General features: G+C 40.6%; 1 protein-coding gene across 2 annotated transcripts; it reads right to left on the bottom strand.

Annotated features, from left to right (window-relative positions):
• Nucleotides 1-3,382: 3,382 nt before the first annotated feature.
• LOC121505387 (peroxisome proliferator-activated receptor alpha-like) lies at nucleotides 3,383-24,003 on the bottom strand. 2 transcript variants are annotated; one of them, XM_041780665.1, is made up of 8 exons: nucleotides 23,855-24,003; nucleotides 17,254-17,480; nucleotides 12,840-12,994; nucleotides 6,027-6,165; nucleotides 4,574-4,773; nucleotides 4,220-4,489; nucleotides 3,872-4,115; nucleotides 3,383-3,774 (listed from the first exon to the last, which is right to left on the bottom strand). In XM_041780665.1, exons 2-8 carry the CDS (start codon nucleotides 17,435-17,437, stop codon nucleotides 3,530-3,532), a joined length of 1,437 nt encoding a protein of 478 aa, XP_041636599.1. In that variant the 5' UTR covers nucleotides 17,438-17,480; nucleotides 23,855-24,003; the 3' UTR covers nucleotides 3,383-3,529. The 2 variants fall into 2 exon arrangements, with proteins under 2 accessions (XP_041636599.1, XP_041636600.1); XM_041780666.1 differs by having other exon boundaries at nucleotides 4,220-4,486.
• Nucleotides 24,004-24,641: the final 638 nt, after the last annotated feature.

The raw sequence follows: 24,641 nt of genomic DNA, 5'->3' as shown, positions 1-24,641 counted from the left end.
TTAACACTGGTTTTAAAATGAGCTACCTTGTTGTGCTTGAGGAAAAAAAAATTACATCATAAACATAAAACTTTAAACTGATGTCAGCTGACACATGAAGTAAGGCTCTGTGGGGTTTATTGCTTGACTAGAATGCATCAGTTTTATGACCCAGACTCTTCCCTGATTCAACACTAGCTATTAACACTATAACTATAATCTACCCCATGACTACAGCATTGTATTTCTTATAGAGGTATGCAGAAGCAGAAACTGACATTATGGCACTTTGTGAATACTGATGCAACAATTTCTTCAACTATGAACATTAAAATGGTCAAGGAAGAATTGTCTGAATTAGGGGTGCACCGATATCTGATACAAGTATGCAGTATCCATGCTAACCAAGCCTAAGTACTCACACTTGTATGCATTAAACACTGCTGAGCATGTGATATTATTTTGCAGCATGGCATGAGCATGAAGGTGCATTTTTGGGTATTGCTGCCAAGGCCATGCATCTAATGCTGACGTGCTCAGGAGGGCGGGATGGGAAGGGGTTAACTGTTAGATACAGGAGCGGCAGCTGCACTTCTACAGGCACCTGGTGCCTTATCCAGCTCACCATATATGGATTGTCCACACATAGGTAGGTATTTTCTAAAACTGTTACGTGCATTTTGACTTTCTATACCAAGGAAATAAAAGTTGGGGATTTTTCATAACATTTCATTTATATTTAGTTTTTTACTTTTTGCTTTAATTCATTTTTACTGCTGGTTTATCCATTTAGTTTAGTTTTTATTTAGCAAAAATCACAAATAGTTTAGTTTTTATATGTTTTAGTTTTTAGTTTTTTTCAGCAGTAAGGAATACCTGTCAGGATCAGAAAAAGCAAACATCTTTTTAAGAATACATTCAGACTACTTGTTCAAATTTAATATCAAAATATCAAAGTCCTAAAATTAGGCCAGTTTCAGTTAACTATAATAATTTTTGTTCTGTACACATGAAAACAGTGTTTTAGGTCTCTGAAAACGCAACTTTTTGAAAAGTCTTCACAGGATGGAGATTTTTAAATGACGTATGTGTATGTTGAAAGTTAAGATGCAAAATATGATATTATTTTACACCTTAGATTTTAGCTCACACATGCTTTTCTGTGATTCTATAAACCAGATAAGTGACTTTAAAGGTAACATATTTTGTCCTTTTCAGACAAGTTTAAATCGGCCTCAGAGGTCCCCAAAACATGCCTGTTGGTGAAAAAAACTCCAGTGTTGGATTTTTGCACGTCTAAAAAAAAAGAATGAGCTGTTTCTGTATCTGTAGCTTTAAACGTTACTGAGCTGTCTGACTCTGCCCCTCTCAAGAATTGGATGTGGCTCTCCTGATCCTCCTCTTTCTTCCAAGTGGGGGAGGGCCAACTGATCATGGGGGAGGGGCTAACTCCCCACATGACATCATGAGGGGAACATCTGAGAATAGCTTGTTTCAGCACACATTTTCTGAAAGGTGGAGAAAGAGAGGGGGGAGGGAATGTATTTTCTGATTCCTGGGAGGATTGTGGACAGGCCGGGGCATATGTTTTTGCTTGAAAAGTGCTGCACATGTAATATTCCATTCTTCTTGGACTATTTCTGCACTGTATATATTTATGCTAGTAAGTGTACCATGTCACCTTACACAAACACGTGTCACTTCAATTGCTACTGACCGCACAGAGTGTTAATTGTATAAACCTGTCCTTTTTATTTATTTATCCTGTCCTTTTTCTTTATTCTAAATTCTATCGTGTTTTATCACCTTTCTCTTTTGCCAGAATCCCCCACCTGGGATCAATAAAGTCTAATCTTATCTCATCTTATCTTATCTTATCTTATTCTTACACATACAGTAGCTTAAGTTGACAGAGATGCCTTATTGCAGGGGTGTCAACTCAAGGCCCGGGGGCCAAATCCGGCCCATGGAACCATATCTGGCCCACAAGATCACATCACATTTGTATTCTAACTGTCCCACCAGTATGAGGTCTGCAGATTTCCTCCATTATAAAAATGTAAACTTCAACTTGATTATTTAAAATACCCTTGTTAAGCCATAAACATCTGAAAAACTGAAGTAAGAAAGATTTCATAAAAAGTCAAGAATGTGGGGAAAGAAATGAATTTGTGATTTATATTTTCAATTTTGCATTTTAAGATTATGACTCAGAACTTATGATTTTGACTTTTCATTTCATACTTTGACCTTTTCAACTCATAATTTGGACTTTATATGTCACATTTTTATCCCAATTATTCCCAAATTTTAAATTTTAAGTCATATTTAGACATTTTAAACTCCTTACTTTGGCTTTTTAATCCCATATTTTGACTTTTAAACTCATGATTTCAAATTTGATCTCATATTTTGACCTTTCAAACTTATGATTTCAACTTTCTCCTCATATATTTGTTCTGTAAAATATTATTTTTCTATTTTTAATATCATGCTCTGATCTTTCGAACTAATACATTGGAATTTTTATCTCAGATTTGAGCTTTTAAACTAATAATTGTTACTTTTTTGAATTTCCAAATGATTTATCATCAGTGCTTTTTTCATATTTTCATACTGGTGAAAATGTTATGGTTGAATGTTGACCCTGTTAGGCTCTCAGGTTAGACCTAAATCCACAATCCGGCCCCTGCTGTGATTGAGTTTGACACCTCTGCTTTATTTGAGTACAGATCTCACTGCTGCTTCACATAACATAAGAGAGACCCAAACCAGCAGCCAAAGTTCAGGTTGATGAGAAAACTGAAAATAAATTTGGCATTAAAGGAGCAGGGAGAGAATTTCCACACATCGAGGACATTATTTCTGACGTCAGGTGCTCCTCACAGCAGTCGGCCTTCATGTGGACGAAGATGTTTGTAAACTGCCGTGCATGTAGATTGGAATATTTTGAAATAAAGATGAGGAAAAACCTTTAAAAATACCCGCCTACGTGTGGATGAGGCCTGAAAATAGTGGTATCGGTGCATCCCTGGTTTGCTTTAATAAGGCACTTGCACTAAATAAAAGGACATGACAGGATTCTGTCTAGGTATTAAGTTGAAGCATCTCGTGCATAGAAATATCTCTGTTTAAAGATTTAAAATGTTAAGAATTCTCCGCTTTAACTTAATGCTGCATGCCCCATTTAAATACATCGTGCTAACATGGCTGCAGCAGCCATGTCCTGGTATCTATATGATGTGTGCACCCATTTAAATGCTATGCAAATTTGTTCAGCCTGCTTCCTAGTTACTGTTTGTTCTCTCACGCATTTTAACAAACATCTCCTCAAAGCTATGGTAAAAGTTTGTTTCCTTGCTCCTCATTTCATTTGAGTTTAGTTCCAGCAGAGTTTAAAAGTTACAGATCACATGGTGATACCTCAGCACTGAGTATCCTCCAAAGCTGCACAATGAACTATGTACAGTACAATGATATGCATGTCTTAGTCTAGTTAAACTATTCACGGATTGAATGGCAGTTATTCCTATTCTAACATCCTTTCTTTTTAGTACATGTCCCTGTATATCTCCTGCAAAAGCGGGTGCAACGATGTCTCCTCTGTTGTCTTGATTTCCTGCACCAACTGAGCATGCTCTGTGACCAGCTCCCTGAGGTCGGCCAGTTTCTGCAGCAGCCTTGGGAAGAGGAAGTTGTTGTCTGGGTGGTTCGCCAGCAGGTGGAGCCGTAGTGCCTGAACAATGCTTTCCTGCAGCTGCTCAACAAGAGGCACATCCACCAGGCCGGGGCGATCTGGAGGGGAGGGATCACGTAGAGGGAGAAATAAAAATATGAGGAAGCAATTCTTAAAAATGTGCGAATACATATTAAGTTAGGAAAGGTCAGCCACCTCCGCAGCAGATAATTGCAGCCACAAAAAGAGCCAGGTCACTGTCATCGAGCTCCAATGAGTTGAAGCGTGTAGCAAACTGGAATTTAGGCTCCATCATGTCACTAAATGGCCGCCGCAGGCTCTTGAGGAACTCTCTGGTGATGAAACCTCCGCCGCGCGCCACTAGGAGGCCGTCTTTGTTCATGCAGGAAGCCAGGAGAGTGAAGAGAGCCTCATAAACGCCGTATTTTAGGAGAGTCACCTAAAAGAGGAGGCAAAATGTATAAGAAATAAGTTCTCTTCAATTGAAGTGAAGTAAAATCCATCCTTATTTCAGTTCAAACACTAAAGCTTCTCTAAACCCACCTGATCATTCAGATCCAGGCTCTGGAAACCCGGCACCGCCTTGGCAAACTCTGTCAGCTCTGTAACCGTCTCCACTGAGGTGCTCTGGCAGCAGTGGAAGAGCCGTGTTTCAGCCTCCCTCTGCTGGAGCTCCCCACTCCCCACAGATGGAACGACTTCTCCAGCCTGCAGGCCAATCTCAAACTCTGGATTGTCACCGTTGAGCATATGTGCCGCTAACGTCCTCTCTGCCAGCTGGAATGTCTCCATGTCATGAATGATGAAAGGCTGCTGGGAGCAGACAGGAGAAAAAGGTGAGGTTTACAAACTAAACAATACCTGCAAACCTCTGACGTCAGTGTGATGCTTCTTTACCGTCTTGCTGGTCTTTCCTGTGAGTATGAGCCGAGCTTTCGCCTTGTTCATGTTAAAGTTCTTCATGTAGGCTTCGTGGATCTGCCTCACCAGAATTTTGTGGTCAGCCAACATAGGGTTTGATACCTCCTCCTCAACCATCTTGCTTTCTGCCTTTAGCTTGAGCTTCTCTGCCTGAGGCATCCGACCAAACCGGATAGCTAGAATGCAGACACATTAACCATTAGCAACAGCCTGAAGAGTATTCAAATGTCTTCTTTTACAAGTAAACTGCTTACATATAGAATATAGATCATAGATATCCCCTACAGCAAACATGTACACAAACTTTTCCTCACAGTAGATCTTCAGCATCCTGTTCTCTTTCCCCTCTTTACAGGATAACATGTCGTCCTCCTCTCAGGTTTCTGCTCTGCCTGCAGAGGGAGGCCATCGAAACAAACTCAATGACCCCTGTGCAGTGGGTACGGCTGACAGGCCAGATGTGGAGCTATATGGAGCCTGTGTTTTCTCAATGTCAGGCAGGCTCCGGCAGGACATTGTTCTATATAAACTCACTCAATTTAAAACACAGAGAGACACAGATACATCCTACTGTTGGAAGAACACATAATTGATAAGACTTTTATATAACTGTGTACTTATTAGTGAGTTTCTTTTCATTGTTTTAGAGAGGACAAATTAAATGTTTATGTTTTCTGATAGAATAAACACTCTTATTCAAATTTAAAACTTTGGGATTTTGCTACAACAGCTGGACTTGGGCTCAGTTTGTACAGTATTCACTTGCTTGGATGTTTTACCCTTTTATTGATTTTATAAATCCCCTCTTTAATGTCAACGGTGCAAAAGATTTCTACAAAGTAATGCCAATCAAATAAAAATCTGTCACAGCACAGAGTCTGTGTTGATAGGTCTCAGTCGATGATGGTTGATGATGGATTTAACTGAACTCTGGGGGATGTAGAGCCCTAGAAATGTTTCTTTTTAATCAATCTCCTGACGTAAAACTTTTAAATAACCTTTCCTCTGAGTTGTTTGGAGTGTTCTTTTGTCTTCATGGTGTAATGGTAGCCAGCCAGGAACACTGATTAAATAGTGATTGGACCTTCCAGACACAGGTGTCTTTATGCTACAATCACTGACACACATTCACTGCACTCAGGTGATCCCCTTCTCAGTAATTGTGAGGCTACTAGCACCAACTGGCTGGATCTCTGTTGAATTCAGTCATTTTAAAGGAGGTGAATATTTATGCAGCCACTTACATATTTTAAATTAATTGACATAACTCTGTAAAAATCTGTTTTACTATGACTAAAGAGTTTTTATTTGTAATCAATGCAACCTTTCTTGGAAGTTGAAAAAACATATTATAAAGTTACAGTCTAAATCTTTAGCACTTGTTATTGCAAAGCTGCTGCAGAGCATTAAATATATATTTAGGCCTTACCATTATGGGACATGCCCACAGAGAGGCACTTGTGGAATCGGCAGTACTGGCACTTGTTTCTGTTCTTCTTCTGGATTTTGCAGTTGCGTTCACACTTGTCATACTCCAGTTTTAGCCTGATGGTTCTCCTGAAGAAGCCCTGTTGGAAACAGAATGGAGCCATCAATGTGCTATGCAACTTAACTGGTAGATTGCATGAAAGTGTAGAGTGAAATCAGAAAGTATTCAGCCCCCAACACTTTTTCCAATTTTGTTATGTTTCAGACTGATGCTACAGTCAAAAGTCTTTCTGGTTGTGCACCCTAGGAGGTCGAACTGTTGGAGTGTGCCCTTTTCGCTGTAAATTATGTGAAGAAGCTTCTTGATTAAATTCAACACCATATTTTTTTTACTGCCTCATGCACAAGGGAAGTATTTATTCTGTGTCCACCACGTTTTTTTTAAGACTCAACAAAGCATGCAATCCTAAAAGACTGGCTATTAAAGCCATATTTAAAGGGGAAATATTATGCAAAAATCACTTTTCAGAGTTTTATTTTACAAAAATATGAGCCCCTGCCTGTCCACAATTCCCCCAGGTACCAGAAAAATCCATTCCCCCCCACCTTTATTTCTCCACCTTTCAGAAAATGTGTGCAACAAGCCGTTCTCAGATTTTCCCCTCATGATGTCACGGGGGGGGTAAGCCCGTCCCCCAGGGTTGGTTGGCCCTCCCCTCGTGGAAGAAAGTTCCGCCCTCCTCTGATCAATTCTCAGCTGGCAGACGTGTATCAGGAGAGCCACACCCATTAAGTCACATCTATTTCCTGATGGGGGCGGAGTCAGGCAGCTTAGTAAGATTTAAAGACACAGAAACAGCCCGTTCTGAGCAGGGCTGAAACAGAGGGGGGTTTAGACATGCAAAAAATCCAATTCTGGAGTGTTTTATTCAGCAACAAACTTCACAGGGGTGTTTTGGGGACCTCTGAGACCAATATAAACTTAAACTTAAAAGCCTTTTAAAAGACTGGCTGTTAAGCCACATTTAAAGCTCTTGTGAGGAATTAAAGTTGATGTTGGCGCCCCTTGTGGACAAAACAGAGCTTCTTTTCTCTTTGTTGATTTAGTGCTGCATGTGTAAGTTCTGTTTTTTCATAAAACAATGCCTTATTACTTTTTCATTTGTCCTGAAATTATGCCATGGAAAATATAAAAAAGGCAGTTTCTGTAGCATGTAAATCATCATTTCACAGGACACCTACCCCCCACCACTGGCAGTTTTAGACGTAAAAAATAACTCTTTACAAACCATCAATCTACATTCTGATGGTCTTGTTCACTTTTGAAGGTCCTAAAGCAGCATCGGTATTAACAAAAGTCTGTTACATAACCACCTTGGAATTCCTGACAGTAGCTTTAATTATACTTTTATACACAGATGGAGTCTTTTCTTCTTCTGTTGTAGATTTTAATACACAGATCCAAAGGTGACTTTTAAGACTGCGTTCCATGTGTGAGTGTTTTATATAACATATGATAGGCAGGATATCTGCAGCACCTTTTTATACTGTACACGCCTTCAGCACATTTTAACACCTGGTAGGTCAAGTGTTCTATTACATTTTGAGTTGGCCTGTACAGTGGAATCACATCTATATTTAAAGAGAGATGTGCCTCAAGGTGTACTGTGAGCTATGCCCTTCTGAGGGTGATCCCTGATTGGAGAAGACATCTTGAAGCCTGATGATGCACACAGGGATACAAGGCAGTGGGCCAACACAGGCTAATAGGTGCTGCACATGTGCCACAAGTGCATATAATCTAATGACATGCACTAACACACACCTGTGTGCATCAATGAGATGTCAGGATATTCTTCACCTCCAGCTGTTAAACAGATAAATGAACATATCTGGAGAGACAGAGCTGTGAAAACGCATTTGCTTCCTTCCTGGTTTCATGTTTTTTTTTTTTCAAATCTGTCACACTTTAATGTTTCAGATCATCAAAAAAAGTCATCCAAACCTACCTGGCCCTATGTGAAAAAGTCATTTCTCCCATTGTAAAATCATGAATCAACTGTGATTACAGTTATTAAACCAGAAATCTCCCAGACATAACCTGTCTGACAAAGTGGAGTACACCAGACGTTCTTAAAAGGATGCAAGGCGTCTGAACAAACTGGTGGAAAAAGCTGGCTCTGTGGTTGGAATCAAGTTGAACTCATTGGAGGATGTGGTAGAGAGATGCACAATGAGGAAGGTGGAGGCCATTCTGGGGAACATGGATCATCCACTTCATAACACCCTAAATGACCGAAAAAACAACAGTGGTGGACGGCTCCTCTTTCTTTGCTGCAGAACAGAAAGATATAGAAGATCTTTCATACCATCAGCAATAAGACTCTATAATTCTACCATAAACAGATGAGACTCCAGACAAACGAATTTCCCTTTGGGGATAAATAAAGTTATTGTATTTGTATGAAAAGCAACACATCATGATGCCATCTCAAGAAATTCCATCCCAACAGATTAGAAATAAAGTCACTGGAAAAGGTTTTGCCCAGTGTCTTTTTTACGTCTTATGAACACTGACCTTAACTGAGACCAGTGAGGCCTGCAGGTCTTTAGATGTTGGTCTCGGTTGTTTTAGGACCTCCTGGATGAGTCGTCCATACTTGCTTTGAGTCATTTTGGTAGGCCGGCCATTCCTGGAGGGTTTACCACTCTATCAGTTTTTCTCCATTTGTGGATAATGGCTCTCAGCATGGACCATTGGGAGTCCAAAGCCTACTTTTTCCACACAGGGCCAGGTAGGCTTGGATGTCTAATTTCCCTTAATAACTGAAGTCATCATTAAAAACTTCATTTTGTATTTACTCAAGGTTATCCTTGATAAATATCAAAATTTGTTTGATGATCGTAAACATTTAAGAGTGACAAATATATAAAAAAAGAAATCAGTACCATATATGAACAAGAAATGTGTCAGAAATCAGCTTAAAGGAGCCTTATGTTGAAAGGGTTATTCTGTCATAAATTACTGTTTTATTCTACAAAGTCTAGCTTTGTTGTGAAAAATAGATGACCGTGAAGAAAAGGCATAGTTCCTGGAATAAGGTTTAGTGACACATAAGAGTCATCAAAAACACATTACAAAACAACCTACTGGAACAAGGGGGGAAAAGCAGATGTGTGTTTACCGTATGCATGTCTTTGCATGTCTGTGGGTACAGTAAGCAGAGAGGCTGGTACTTTACTGCCATAGGGGGTGACTAATGAGACAAAAGACGTAAGCAAAGGGATGTGTTGTGCAATTTTACCTTAAAGGCAACTGTTCTCTGAAGAAATTGTTTAAATGACATCTCTGCAAACAACTTCCTCCTCTATAACAGGAAGAGGTGATTTAACTGCCTGCCCTGAACATCCCGCACACCATCATCTCAGCAGACTTAAGCCCTCGCACCACGGCACTGCTCCACATTCCAATCAGTCCCCCTACAGAGCGCTCCTCTCTTAAAACAAGGTGTTGAAAATGTTAGGCAGAGCTCGTCCAGCATGGAAGCCATGAACTGTGCATGTTGCATATCTACACCAGAGTTTTCCATGATTGCAAAATATCATCAGTTAAAGAATTTAAGCAACAAAGTGAGGTTAAAATACACCTCTCACGTGTGCAGAAACCTACAGATCACTGTCAAGTTGCTAATCTTGGTTCCAACCCAAGGGCGAGTGCTATACGTGAGAGGAGAGCCAGCTTTACAGCACTAAGAACATACAGATGTGCATTCTTGAAAACATGGAAGGAAAAAAAGGAGATTGCGAAATGTTTGCCCCCTGCCTGTGTCCGTCATGTTTCCTATAGATCGGAAGAGAATTGAAGGCACACTGCCAGTTCAGGGAGCAAAAACAGACTGTGGACAAATCAAACACAAAGGAGCTGAAAACAGCTTTGAAGATTTACAGCAAAAGTTGGGCCGCTATGTAAAATGTAAATAAACACAGAATGCAATGATTTGCAGATGTCACTCACCCATATTTGATTCACAATAAAACATAAACATATTAAATGTTAAAACTGAGAGATTTTTTCATTTCATGAAAACTATGAGCTCAGTTTAAATTTGATGGCAGCAACACAGCAAAAAAAATAGGGATGTGTCAACAAAAAGACTGAAAAAGTTAATGGTACTGAGGAAAAAGGAACATCGTTTATTAATCCTGTGGTGTTTTCACCTCCAGCTCTCATCATATGGTCAAAATTGCTCTTGTCGCGATAAAAAAATCTTTTAACTGGCTGTCCCGTGACATGAGAGCTTGTTTGGTACAGAACTGAAAGGCATCCAAAATTACACTGAGGCACAGTTCATGGCGCATAAAGGAATGCCAGAGGGATTCAGATAGTGCACGGACACGCGGGAGAACGATTGTGGGGGCTCATACGAGTCCAAAAGTCAGGGTTTCATTCAGCAGGAGAAGTGCTTAGACCTCTGATCAGGCTCAATATTATATGCTGTGAGCGAAAACTCCGCTATGAACCACTTTCTTTCTCTCTCTCCTTACTGGGCTCTGTATAGTTAGCGTGATCCAAGGACAGGTGTAATAACTCTGGTGCCAGATCAGATATTGTATAAATTGGCTGCTATTTTACAGCCTAAAACAATACTTATGCATACTAAGTCATCAACACGTATAAGTTCATCAGCAGTGGATGCTCCGTGTGATGACGTATCCGTGCCCAGGCCTGGATGCGTTGAGCAGTGTGAGTTTGTGCCAAAGCGGGTACAGGGGAGGGGGTCAAACTTTAGCACTGTATGAATACAGCACAGTACAGATGGCCTAGTGTGAGAGCACCCTAAGTAAAGAGTCCTGCACAGAGCTCTAGTTAGGCTGATTGGCAACAGGTCAGTAACAAGACTGAGTATAAAAGGAGCATTTCAGAGAGGCAGCGTCTCTCAGAAGTAAATATAAAGAAAGCTGAATCTCTAAGTTTTGGAACAATTGAAAAAAAATGTTCCTCATTGTAAAATTGTGAAGATTTGGAATCTCCCACCATCTACAGTCCATAATATCATCAAAAGATTCAGAAAATCTGGAGAAATCTCTGTGAGCTAGGGACAAGGCTGGATCGATACTGGATGCTTGGGATTTTCAGGCCCTCAGGCATCATTGCATTAAAAACAGGCATGGAAATCCCTGCATGGGCTCAGGAACACTTGCAGAAATCACTGCTGTCAGCACAGTTGGCCGTGCCATCCACAAATGACTGAATCAAGCAAAGAAGAAGCCATATGTAATAAGGATCCAGAAACGCTGTTGTCTTCTCTGGACTAAAACTGATTTAAAATGGGCCGAGGAAAAATGGAAAACTGTTCTGTGGTCAGATGAATCAGAATTTGAAATTCTCCTTAGACACCACAGACGCTGTGTCCTGAGCACTGCAGAGGAGATGGCTTGTTATAAACTCACAGTTCAGAAGCCTGAATCTCTGATGGTATAGGGTTACATCAGCGCCTATGGCGTGGGCAGCTTACCCATCTAGAAAGGAACTATCAATGCTGAAAACAATAGAGGTTCCCTCTATCAGACTAAAATGGGACAACATTCCTCTCCCACAACTCCAGCAACTGGTCTCCTCACTTCCCAGACATTTACAGACTGTTGCCAAAAGAAGAGGGGATGCTACACAATGGTAAGCACAGCTCTGTCCCAACTTTTTGAGATGTGTAACTACCATCAAATTCAAAATGAGCTAATCATTTTCAAGAAATGGTAAAATGTCTAATTTTCAACAGGCCTCAACATCTGATATGTTGTCTGTGTTCTGGGTTTATGAGGTTTAACAATCATTTTTTATGAACATTTTACACAGTGTCCCAACTTTTTTTGGAATCCGGGTTGCAACTTTATGAACAGGCCGATCTAACTGTAGATTTTTACATAAAGTTGATGACACTGCAACCAAACATATTCTTGAAAAAGTGATGGGAGAATTAAACTGCAGATAAGGTCACAAGTTTGAAGTTTCAGCCTAAGGAAGCTCATATGACTGGAAAGTAATGCAGAGATGATCCTTAATGGTTTTAACACTCAGAGAAATGATCAGTGAACTGATAATGAACTCAATAGTCTCAGTTACAGAATGTTCTGCGTGTTAGTGCTCTGTAATGACATTTTTGTGCTACAAAAAATCCCAAGAATGTCAGGAATTTCAGCACAAAAGTCTCCTGTGGAGCTCAACTAATTCAACTTGAATAATAATGAGAACTTTTTAAAAATGCATTAAACTAAACTTGTGTCACAAAGGGGACTCCGTATGAAGGTAATATTTGCTGTTAAACAAAGAAGCGCTCCGTGCCAGCAGCAGCGGCTCCATGTGTGCCCGTGTATGTGTGTAATAAAGTCTCTTAGATGGGCTCCGTGCCAAGCAGGGGAGAGGTGACGAGGCAACTGAGGCCACTCTGTCCCCTACCTCACATGACTCGACGGTGTGCTTCAAAAACTTTCCACTGGCCCCTAGGTCAGGCGCTCCTACATGCCAGGCTTTGTGTGTTATGTTGTGCATGCAGGTACTTATGCAGGCCATGTATGTGCATGTGCACATGTGAGAGTGGGTGTGTGCGCTGTTGTTCCACTCTGAAATAGCTGCACGGCCACGTGAAAGGAAAGAACTCCAATGGAAATATTTACGCTGTCATCAGTTCAAACAGTGTTAATGTTTCTGTCCTAGTACGGCCTACCTGTATATCTCCTGTCTCACCTTCATTTAAGTTTGTCGGTCCATGCAAAACATCACATACTCAAACTGGCCTCACTATGCTTCATCTCTCACCTTGCAGCCCTCACAGGCATGCACCCCATAGTGGAACCCTGAAGCCTTGTCGGAGCACACTCGGCACTCCAAGTTGAGGGGGGTGAAGGTCTCCTCTGGGCTGGGTGCTCCTCCACATGTCCCTGAAGATGGACTTGAGGCGGGTGTCAAGGTGTCTGCAATGCATAAAGGACAAAAAGTATGTAAATTTTCTCCCAAATAGGGGAGCAGGTGGCCTAGTGGTTAAAGGCGCTCCCCATGTACACAGGCGACCCCACTCCGCCCAACTCCCTAACCCACCCACCCCACAATCCATACACAGTATTGGCAAAATGCATCATAAATAAAAGACACTAGGGAAATCTATGTATCCAGTACGCACCAAGGAAATGCCATCTTAAAGGTTTAAAATGAGTAAACACTGGAGGTAAGGTTAAAGTGTAAAATTAAAAATATCATCAAATGGAATAAAAAGTAAATTGAAATGAAGTAAAAAATAAACAAATAATAAAAGGGTGCTGAATGAGAATAAAAACACTAAAAGATAATGGCAATATGCTCAAACAGGGAATAAAACACTTAAGAACTTGAGGAAAGACGATAAAACAAGAGGATAAACTACTAAAAGATAATTTTGAAGTTAAAACAGAATAAGATAAAACCTAAATTACTAAACCAGATTAAGATGAATATATTTTATTCAGGTAAACGTCAGACTAAAGAATGACTATGTTTAACCCATTTTATCTTTTATTAAACAAGTGGATTTGTCACCATTATTTTGAAAAAGTTACAGCAAAAACATGCTCGACAGCAGTGATAATCGACTGGCGGCCTGGGCTCGCAGGCAGCACTTTCAGGACTGTAGCGCTAGGACCCGTGTTTGTTGCTTGAGTTGGCACAACTTTGATCAGCAGAAACCTACAGTTCACTTGAAGTACTTTTTTTAATGTTATTTCTGTTTCCCCTTAATTTTATATAACTGTTTCATGCATCTTTAAATGTGTAAGCTCTTGGTTCCCAACCTGGGGTCAGGACCCCCTTGGGGAACACCAGAGATCTCAGGGGGTGCGTGAGGCTCTATCTGCTCTGAGGTTGTTAAAATTTGATTTGCACATACTAACAGAGATCTTGGTATAACACTTATAAACACTTCATGCAATGGTTTCTGGGTAAAATCATATGTGTTTGGGGCTACTTTGTTTGGATTTACACAACAAAAACCTGTTAGAATTTGTTTTGATTTTGGCCACAAAGTATCACTGTTATTTTTTGTGTTGATCTTAGGGGGATCAGCTTTGTTACATACAAGTAGGGGGTCTCAAAGGAAAAAAGGTTGGGAACCACTTTAGTTAGCCATATATTTTCCACTAACAATATGACTGCTTGCTAAGCACAGGCTAAATATTAAACTTCTTGGGTACAGACTCTCATTCTGTTGTAATTTAATTTTGCTTGTTTTAGTTAAACAATTTTTCATTCTACCAACTTTATTGTTTTTTCTTATCGGAACACCTCATTCTGAAGGACGTGAGCAAACTTAATTCTTTAAGGGCTGCACCCTGATTGTCGTCCATCGCTGTCGTGAGTAGTAGCAATAGCAATAGCTAGCAATCTGCATTTAAAAGAATGCCCATAATCAACATGCTTGTGCGCAGCCAGGGTCCTCAATCTCCGGGCCTGAATCTGCGGTCCTGAAACTGTATCTTTCTCAGCCCAGGGGCAACATCAGGCCCCAAAAGCTCCCTACCAGCCCCAAAAAGACGATTAAATTCATAAAACACGAGGAAGAAACGAGGAGGTTACGGTATTAAGGGTATCTTTTTTACGTAAATCCCGACAGCTATGAAAACAACCCCTAAAACAATTTAGATTTGAAACTATTTTATTTTCAGCGATTTAAAATTTGATCTATTTTACAGAAACTCGCCTGCTCGCCAATAATAGGCAAATATAAGTCATGATAAACACATACTCTTAAGTCCATTCTCGATTAAAGATACAGTTTTCCCTGTCTGAAAATGGTAGGAAAAAAAAACATTTCCTGCACATGTTCTTCACCTTTCATGGCACAGATAGGAGCATCAAACCCAGTGATGGAGAGCACCATAGAGTAGGAAATATGGGGCCAAACCATTGCAATCACCACCCTGTAGCTGGTTATTGTACTGATCATTGTTGGCTCCAGTGGAGCCCAGGAGGCACCTCTCAGGGAGATGGACCCTCTTTTACCTTATTTTAAACCTAAAGTTTTAAATCTTGGTGTAAAAGTTGACAATGATTTTAAATTGGATCAATAAATAAATTCTGTTGTTAAATACAGTTTTTTATCATCTGAGGCTTTTATGCAAGATTAAATCAGTTTAATCTTTTAATAACTGAGCGAGTAATTCATGCTTTTATTTCTACACGGTTGGACTACTGTAATGCTCTTTACGTTGGTGTTAATCAGGCTTCCCTCACACGTTTACAGTTAATCCAAAATGCTGCTGCTCGTCTTTTAACAGGTACACAAAAACATGAACACATAACTCCGATCCTGGCATCCCTCCACTGGTTTCCTGTTCATTTTAGAATTCATTTAAACATTTTATTGTTTCTTTTTAAATCTTTAAACAGATCAGCACCCCAGTAAGTTTCTGACCTCTTAAATGTTTACACCCCCTCCTGGTCCTTAAGGTCTGCAGATCAGCTTCATCTCGGGTCCCAAAAACCCGATTATAAAAACCTGAGGTGATGGAGCCTTCTCTGCGGTGGCTCCCAAATTGTGGAACGAATTGGAACTAGAAATTAAAACATCCCCCACCCACCGTCTTAAAACTCATTTTTATTCTTTGGCTTTTATTTCAGCATGAGAGCTGTGTGATCTCTGTCCTTTTATGACTTTAATGGTCCAACTCTCTGTGTTTTTTATGGCTTTTTGTTGTTGTATGTTTTTATGTATTGTTATTTCATTTTAAATGTTTTTATGGCCCACTTTTATTTCCTTCCTCTTAATTTTTTTACTTTTGCAGTGTTTGTGATCTTTTTTTAATTATTATTTTACTTTGCAGGACTTGGTAAACTTGAATGTTCTTAAAATGTGCTATATAAATAAAGTGGATTGGATTGGATTTGACTGATCTCATGAGTAAAGAATAGCATTATGTACATTTAAAAAGCAATGAAAATATTTGAACAAAAATAAAGTAATTAGACCAAGTCAGTCTAGTAAGTTTAGTTTAATTGAAAATCTAGTGTCTTTCCATAAACCAATGTCGTTGATGACCCCTGCTCTAAAGCAAACTTTTTCCGCTTTATGTTGCAGCCTGATGCTTCAATTCTTTAAATTCATTTAGCAAATTTACTGAAATTCCAAACTGAAATATCCCATCAACATAAGTATTCAGACTCTTTCCAACACCACTGTAAATGTAGCTCAGGTTCCTCCCATTTCTCTCTATCTTTACAGAGACGTTTCTGCACCTTGATTTGAGTCCACCTGGGGTTAATTAAATTGATTGGACATGATTTAGTCCAGTGTCTGCCTCACAGCTGACAAAGCCTGCTTAGAGTTTGCAAAAAACTCCACATGCATCCACAAGCCAAGTGGGCTTTTATTTGTTTTGCACTGAGGAAAGGCTTTCCAGGCCTTCCCCAGATCTGTGCCTGTCAACTATCCTGTCTCTGAGCTCTGCAGTTCCTTTGAACTCATGGCTTGGTTTTTGCTCTGATATGCATTGTAAACAGTGAGGCCTTCTATAGAGAGGTGTCTGCCTTTACAAATAATGTGCAATCAGTTTAATTTAGCACAGGTGGACTCCAATCAAGGTGTAGAAACATCTCAGCAAAGATCAGAGAAAAGGGAGGAACATGAGCTAAATTTACAATGTTTATGTGAAGAGTCTTAATACTTTCTTAATGCCATGCAGATGTGAAAAATTTAAAGTCCTATACTAGATACCTCTGTGTTAACAGCCTAAAATAATGCCAATTGGCAGAAGGCAAATGTAGAAAAAATGCAATAGGAAAACAAAACATAAACACTGTCAAGTTGAATAAAGAATAAATACTGTGAATGTCTAGAACAATGGGTTAAAAATGGAAATAAGAATCATCTTTTATTGTTACTTTCTGAGTTATTGGTTGTTTTCTAAAATTACAGAGGTCATTTGTAAAAGGCTGCTCAGGAATTTCGCGAGATAAGATCATGAAGGAGACTCGGAGAAAATCTAATCTTCTGTTATCAGACACAGTTTTACAGAAGCCTTTTTAGTGAAGTGACATGTGGCACAGAGGAGCCTGAATGGTCAAAAGGTCAGCGTAGTAATGATCCCCATCACCTGTTGGTAGCAAAAATAAACTCTGACATGTTTAGTTCAACCTTTTAAGTTGTTGGTTTATTTGTTAGTAGTTTTTTTTCCCCCTCTGACCAGGAGGCAACTCACATACTCACCCAGTGCAATGGAATTCTCAGATCCAGAGCCGGTACTCTGCTGCTCCAAAAAGTCAAACCCCAGCGTGTCGTCTCCGATAGACTGGGAGATGTCACGTAGATCCTCCATCAGGTCTCCACACAGCGGACCGTCCAGCAGGGAATCCCCCAGAGGGGATGGGGGGCTGAAAAGATCCCCCGCCATGGTGGAGATCAAAACTGGAAGAAAGAGGCCCTTACTCACCAGACTGTGAGGAGAAGGGGGAGAGAAAAATGATCATGAGGAGGGACAATACCGACGCAGATACAAGTTTGGAGGAGAAAAATGTGGGTGCAAGTTTCACTTTATATTTCAAGCATGGCTACAGCATGAAAGCACAACCATTTCTCTGGTGTTTCCAGACCAACAGCATTGTGATTGAAATTTTCCAGGCTTTTATCAGTTAGATAAGAGAGATCTGGAACAAAAGATCCCTGAGCTAACAATAAAAAATGTTTTCCTCAAATTTTGACCACTCCACCACATTTTACATGAAAAATGGAGCCTTTTGAAAATGGTCCCCAATGGGGATAGATCTAAACAATGGTGGTGACACACTTTAGCTTTGGACAAGGGATGGGGTTATGAATACACAGAGACAATAGTTTTATATAAAAGTGTTTCAGGACTTTATAGCAGTTTTGATGTCAAACATGAATTTAAACAAATATTTTTTGGTTAATATTTGAAGATTGGTGATTCTTTTAATCTGAAAATTTAATTTAAATTAAGACTCTTCACAAAACACTGTAAATTTAGCTCAGGTTCCCCAATTTCTCTGGATCTTTGCTGAGATGTTTCTACACCTTGATTGGAATCCACCTGTGGTAAATTAAACTGACTGGACATGATTTGTAAAGGCAGACACCTCTCTATAGAAGGCCTCACAGCTGACAATGCCAGTCAGAGGAAGGAGGTGGCAATGAGTTCAAAAGAACAGCCTGCAGAGCTCAGAGACAGGGTTGGTGACAGGCACAGATCTGGGGAAGGCTACAAAAACATTTCTGCTGCTCTGAAGGTTCCCAAGAGCACAGTGGCCTCCAGAATTCTCAAATAGAACAAGTCCTCCAAAAGTGGGTCACCCGGCCAAACAACCGTGGGAGAAGAGCCTTAGCAAGAGAGTTGACCAAGAACCTGATGGTCACTCTGACTGTGCTCCAGAGATCCTGTGTGGAGATGGGACAAAGTTCCAGAAGGACAACCATCACTGCAGCCATCTACTGATCTGGGCTTTACGGCAGAGTGGCTAGACAGAAAGTTTTCCCCAGTGTGCTTGGAGTTTGCAAAAAAGCCTCTGAAGGACTCTCGGACTATGAGAAACAAGATTTTCTGGTCTGATGAAGCCAAGATTGACCTGTTTGGCCTCAATTCTAAACCAGTCACCACTTACCACCTGCCCAATACCATCCTAACAGTGAAGCGTGGTGGTAGCAGCATCATGCTGTGGGGGTGTTTTTAAGCAGGAGTGACTGGAAGACAGTGCTGAGGGAAAGCTGAATGGAGAAAAGTACAGATATTGTTCATAAAAACCTGTCCCACAGTGCTCAGAACCTCAGACTGGGCCTAAGGTTCACCTTTCAACATGGCAATGACCCTAAGCACACAGCCAAGATGACACAGGAGTGGCTTAGGGACAACCAGAGTCCTGACCTGAACCCTATTCAGCATCTCAGGAGACATCTGAAAATGTCTGTCCGTTGCAAAGATTTGTAAAGAAGACTGGCAGAAAATCCCCCAATCCAGGAGTGCAAAGTTTGTTGCATCATATTTAGAAAGGCTGCAGGCTGGTTCATCTAAGTACTGAGTAAAACGTCTGAGTACTTATGTCAAATATGATATTTCAGTCTGACTGTAGATTAATGAGAGAAAAAAGAGTATAAATGCATCAGGATGTAACATAAACCTGAAAAAAGTAAAAGGGTGTGAATGTATGGTATTGAGTTTATCACCATACATCTTCAAAAATATCCAGATATGATTTCTGGTCCATTTTGCCCAGCCCTAGTTCAAACGTGTCCACCCACAGCACACAAACCGAGACTTGTTCTTGAGCCCTGACTCTGATTTAAAGAGCCCTGATACCCACAGAGACTCTAAAGATGCTCAGTGAGTACATACTGTACATCAGAGTCACTGTTTACATTTTATGAATAGCTTTTCAGTGTATGGACACGCAGCTTTAACTAAATTTCTCTGCCCTTGTCCGTGGCTGTCTGCCTTCTCGGAGTGGATCTTAAAGAGTGTGTGGGAGGGAGTGTGCTGGAGCTCACAGCTGCTCTCAGCGGGGTAAAGGACATCTGTTTGAGCCATCACACAACATCACAGCACCATGGCTAACGCTCACGCTCTATAACGAACTGTCCTACTTCCAGTAAGTCATGGCAGCAGATGTTACAGTTGTTTTTCTACAGTCTGTACACTGATTGGCTTCTAGGATGGCAACAGTACAAAGTATACAGTCTGTAAGGCCACTATGTATTCATAATAATATCATTAACAAGATAAAAGTAGGATTAAGACAAAAACAACAGTATACCTCAAAACCGAGGCATTCTCTCTCCTTAGCAATTATTGTTTCCTCTCTAGAGTTGTAAAAATTAATTGAACTTGTAATAAAATGCTGTAAAATACTATAACAACACTGATTTACACATTGCATTTGTTGAAAATAAAGAATATAAAATAAAATAAAAAGGATATAAAATGGCTGTAATGGAGTTACTGTGAGCTCAGAGTAAAGGCTCAGTTTACACAGCTGCTTACATCTGAGAGCCAAGCCAGCATGAAGAATTAGCTAATAGGAGATTGAGCAACTACATTTTTACTGTCGGATTCCAGACTTTAAATCTCCTGGGAGGAACCTTTACTTTGTTTGGATTTTGGCGCCACCTTCGGTGAATCACAATCCTATGTTTCTTTATTGATTTTATCAATCAATCATGGTGAATATGATTTGGCTTTCTGCCAAAAAGTAGTAGTTAGTAGTAAAAAAACATCTGTGTCCGGAAGGTCCAGTCGCTGGTTGATCAGTATTCCTGGCCACCATTACACCAGAAAGTCAAAAGAACACTCCAAGCAACTCAGAGAAAAGGTTATTGAAATGTATAAGTCAGGGGATGGAAACAAAAATATTTCCAAGGCACTGAACATCCCTCAGAGTTCAGTTAAATCCATCATCAAGAAATGGAAGGAATATAACAATATAGCAAAGAAAAAACTCAGATTAAATCTGGACTAGAGTTCACCAAAAGGCATGTGGGAGACTCCATGGTAAAGTGGAAGAAAAGTTCTTTGATCTGATAAGACCAAAATGGAGCTTTTTGGCCACTAGACGAGATGCTAAATACTGCATATCACCACAAACACACCATCTGTGAAGTATAGTAGCGGCAGCATCATGCTGTGGGGATGCTTCTCAGCAGCCAGGCTTGTAGAGGTAGAGGGTAAAATCAATGAGGCAAAATAATGGAAAATCCTTACAGACAATCTTATTCAGTCAAAAGCTTGGAAGACGGTTTATTTTCCACAGCAAGACACTAAGCCAAAGCATGCAGCAACAGCTACACGGTTGAAGGACAAGAAGGGGATTCTGGTTCCTGGTCCAGATTCTCAGAAGTCTACTCCTCATCTGATCCTGCATCCTGTGGGGAATTAGCCCCGCCCCCAGGTTCGGTTTGCCCTCCCCATTTGGAAGAAAGTTCTGCCCTCCTCTCCTGATCAGGATAGCCACATCCATTAAGCCACATCCATGCCCTGAGAGGGGCGGAGTCAGGGGCGGAGTCAGACAGTTCATTAACACTCAAAGCCACAGACACAGAAACAACTTGTTCTGAGCAGGGCAGAAACAGAGGGGTTTTCAGTCATGCAATAATCCAATACTGGAATATTTTTCAGCAACAAACTTCACAGGTATGTTTTGGGGACCTCTGAGACCAAAATAAACTTGTCTTAAAAGGGTAAAGTATGTGACCTTTAAACTCAGATCAAGTCTCTCCTGATTGAGATGTAGTTGATGACCCCTACTGCAGAGCACTTTTGAGGTTAAGCACTAATGTTGGGTGAGAAAGGCCTGGCTCATACTCCCTGTTTTTCTACATCAAATTTATCAAACCATGTCTTTAGAGGCCTTTGTGCACTGGGGCACAGTCATGTTTGAATAGAAAAGGGCCTTCCTCAAACTCCTGCCACGCAGTTGGAAGCATAGCATTGTCCAAAATGTGTTGGTCTGCTGAAGCATTAGGATTGGTCTTCACTGGAGAGAGGAGGCTTAGCCCAAACCGTGGAAAACAGCCACATACCATTATCCCTCCTCCATCAAACTGCACAGCTGGAACAATGCAGTCAGGCAGGTAACATTCTCCTGCCCCCTGCCACAGATTAATCACTACACAGAACATGTTTCCACTGCTGCACAGTCCAGTGTCAATGTGCTTTACATCACTCCATCCTTAGTGACGTGAGGCATGCAGCCGCTCAGTCATGAAAACCCATTCATGAAGCTCCTGCTGCACAGTTTAGTGCTTACATTAATGCCAGTGGAAGATCAGAACTGTTCAGCTATCGACTCAGTAGAGCGCTGGTGACTTTCAGCACCATAGCAGCCACTGACCCCGATCTCTGATGGTCTTCCAATTCATGGCTGTTGTTCCTAAACTCTTCCACTTTCTAATGATATCACTTAAGGCTGGCTGTGGAATATCCAGCAGGGATGAAATTTCCCAAACAGTCTTATTGCAAAGGTAGCATCCATCACAGTACCCCGCTTGAAGTCACTGAGTTCTTCAGAACAACCCATTTAGGATCACAGATGTTTGTAAATGGATACTGTAAGGCTAGGTGATGATTTTATACACCTGTGGCAACAGGTCTGACTGAAACACCTGAATTCTATAATTAGCAGGTAGACAAATACTTTTGTCTATAAAATGTAGGTTATCCAGAAGATTCAGTTTTCATACAGGTTTTTTAAAACCAAATAACTCTTCACAACAGCTTTAATTTTTCTAGTTAAACATGACATTAAGACTAAAGTATTGTGTCATTTGCTTGGATAGTAAACACGCTCTGTTTACTCCTGTGAGCACACAATGTGATCACTGAAAGCATGCTTGCACTTGTTTATCTAGTCTGTGGGTTGCAGACAGGTCCTAACAGAGTGCAAAAAATGAGTAAGAGGGGTAAAAAAAAAAAGAAAGACGTAGGTGTGCACAGTGAAGACCGTACAGATGTTTGTTCACTAAGTGTGGTCTAACTGGTCTGTCCAGCTGCCTCTGCTGATCATCTACCTTATCAGCAGGCAGGTAAGGTGTAGGTATGATTCTCCATAGGCTATCCAAAGGTACAGCCTTTCTTTTTTCATTGTTTGATCAGTGAACTCTTCTTTAGTTTATGCTGGGTTGTGTTTAAAATATGTAGGACCCCACCACAACACAAGCTAAACTTTCCACAACTGGTTTGGATGAGTTATAGAGGTATAGTTCTGTGTGTCCTGACCTGAACTCTGGCATGGCTTCATGTGGAGCAGACACATGGATAACATTACATTTCATGGACTGTTTTGAAATCCAAGTCATTTTTACAGAACAAGTGCCAAATATTTGATAGTGCAAGGATTGCAAATGTCGTTTAAAATGCTTATTTTCTGGGTATTGAGTTACAATGCATGGAATATATTCAGGTTGCTTGCTTTTTCATCAAGAAATAACCATCAGACCAATAGCCATCAAATGAAAATATTTGCTAGTTGCCTCTTTTTCCTCTAGATTTAACAGAGGACAACAATCAGGTCTGTAATTTCATCCTCATGTTTGAATAATACCACCTTAATGGGTCAATATATTGAAAATGGGTCGGCAGTTACCTCTTTACTATACTGATACGACTTTATTCCCTTTCATAGATGACCCCGGCCCAGCCCTTGTTTCTTCATCACCTCAAAGGACATTGTGTTTAAATCCCACAGGAACTACAAACCCAGACACAAGGCTCTATCTTTAGGTCACAGGGGAAGAGGAAACAGGAGCTATCAGCTGTGCTCAACGGTGCATGTTAACAGACCCACAATTGCTCTACAAGTTCACCAAGGTTTGAATCTCTGCAACAAGGTCATCCATGTGCAACAACAAGGAACAGAGGAAATCATAAAAACCCACTTCCACATTGGGTTAAACAAGTTCTGCAATAATTCGTAGACTGTCATGTGTCACTGCCTCATCAGGGAAACTTAAAGTCTGCTCTTTTTGAGGCTTCAAGGGGAAATTTGAGCCAGTTTCCTCTTATTAGATTGAAGATACTCTTGAAAACATGCAGCTGTGTGGGTTTATTACCAAAACAGGTGAAGACATGAGCGGCCAGGAAATGTGAGTTGGGCTCAGATCAACCACACAATCACACAGCCTGCTGAGAAACTGAGAACAAAAGCATGCATTCAAAATAGAAGCAAGAAAACAGTGAGTCAGTGCAGCCTAGTAGGAAACTCATAAAGCATGAGAACTTCAGCTGCATCTAAGCATTACAAGTTGGCTCCAAACATCCGAAGATGCTCTATAATCTCAATTACATAACAATAAATATGATTAATACCTCAGAGGCTGCTATCCAAAGCATTCTCGGACGCCGGTGACGAGATGGACTGGTGTCTCTACCCGGAGGAAGGAGGAGGGAAGTGTTTAGGTCCCGGGACACTCCGCAGAACTGATCCCCCGATCTCCTCCGCTGTAAAGTTGACGCGTCGTCTCCCTCCGCGCTGTCAAAAACCTCCGTTCATCCTCTGCAGGAAGTAACGTAGTGACGCACGGCGACATGGCGCACACACGCCCCTGACACACCTATGGTTTCAGCCAATGCACATGCAGGGACCACCACGCTGTTTCAGCACGACGTGATCACTTCCTGGTGGTTTGAGACGTCACGGGTTGGTGTGATTTTTTTTTTTTTTTTTTAACTCAGATGAATAATTATTTATTTTGGGTCTGTCGCCTGCTCTGTGCACTGACGAGCCAGTAAACTCCACACTTCAGCCTGATTGGCTGATTAAATCTCCCTGCATGCATCATTGTAAGGATGCCCGTTTAATTATAAAGGATGGACGAATCCTGCAGCAACCTCCGGACCTTTACTAACGTCAGTTGAGTTGATTTAAGACTTAACCCTCTGGGACCGTTCAAACATATTACACTTAAGACCTTTAACCCATAATATGCACTCTTCAAATTGCTGCTTAAAAAATTATACATGTATATTTTATTCTGCTTTCATGGAGCTCATTTTATTCGGCTACATCTGACCTGAATATTTATATAAAATATTATTGCATTTTTAAAGATTTGACCCTTTAAATGCCAGATATTTGTCATGATGGCACCATGTT

Source organism: Cheilinus undulatus, linkage group 23 (assembly GCF_018320785.1).
Source record: "Cheilinus undulatus linkage group 23, ASM1832078v1, whole genome shotgun sequence".
NCBI classification, from domain to species: domain Eukaryota; kingdom Metazoa; phylum Chordata; class Actinopteri; order Labriformes; family Labridae; genus Cheilinus; species Cheilinus undulatus.
This window is presented reverse-complemented; position numbering and strand designations above follow the sequence as displayed.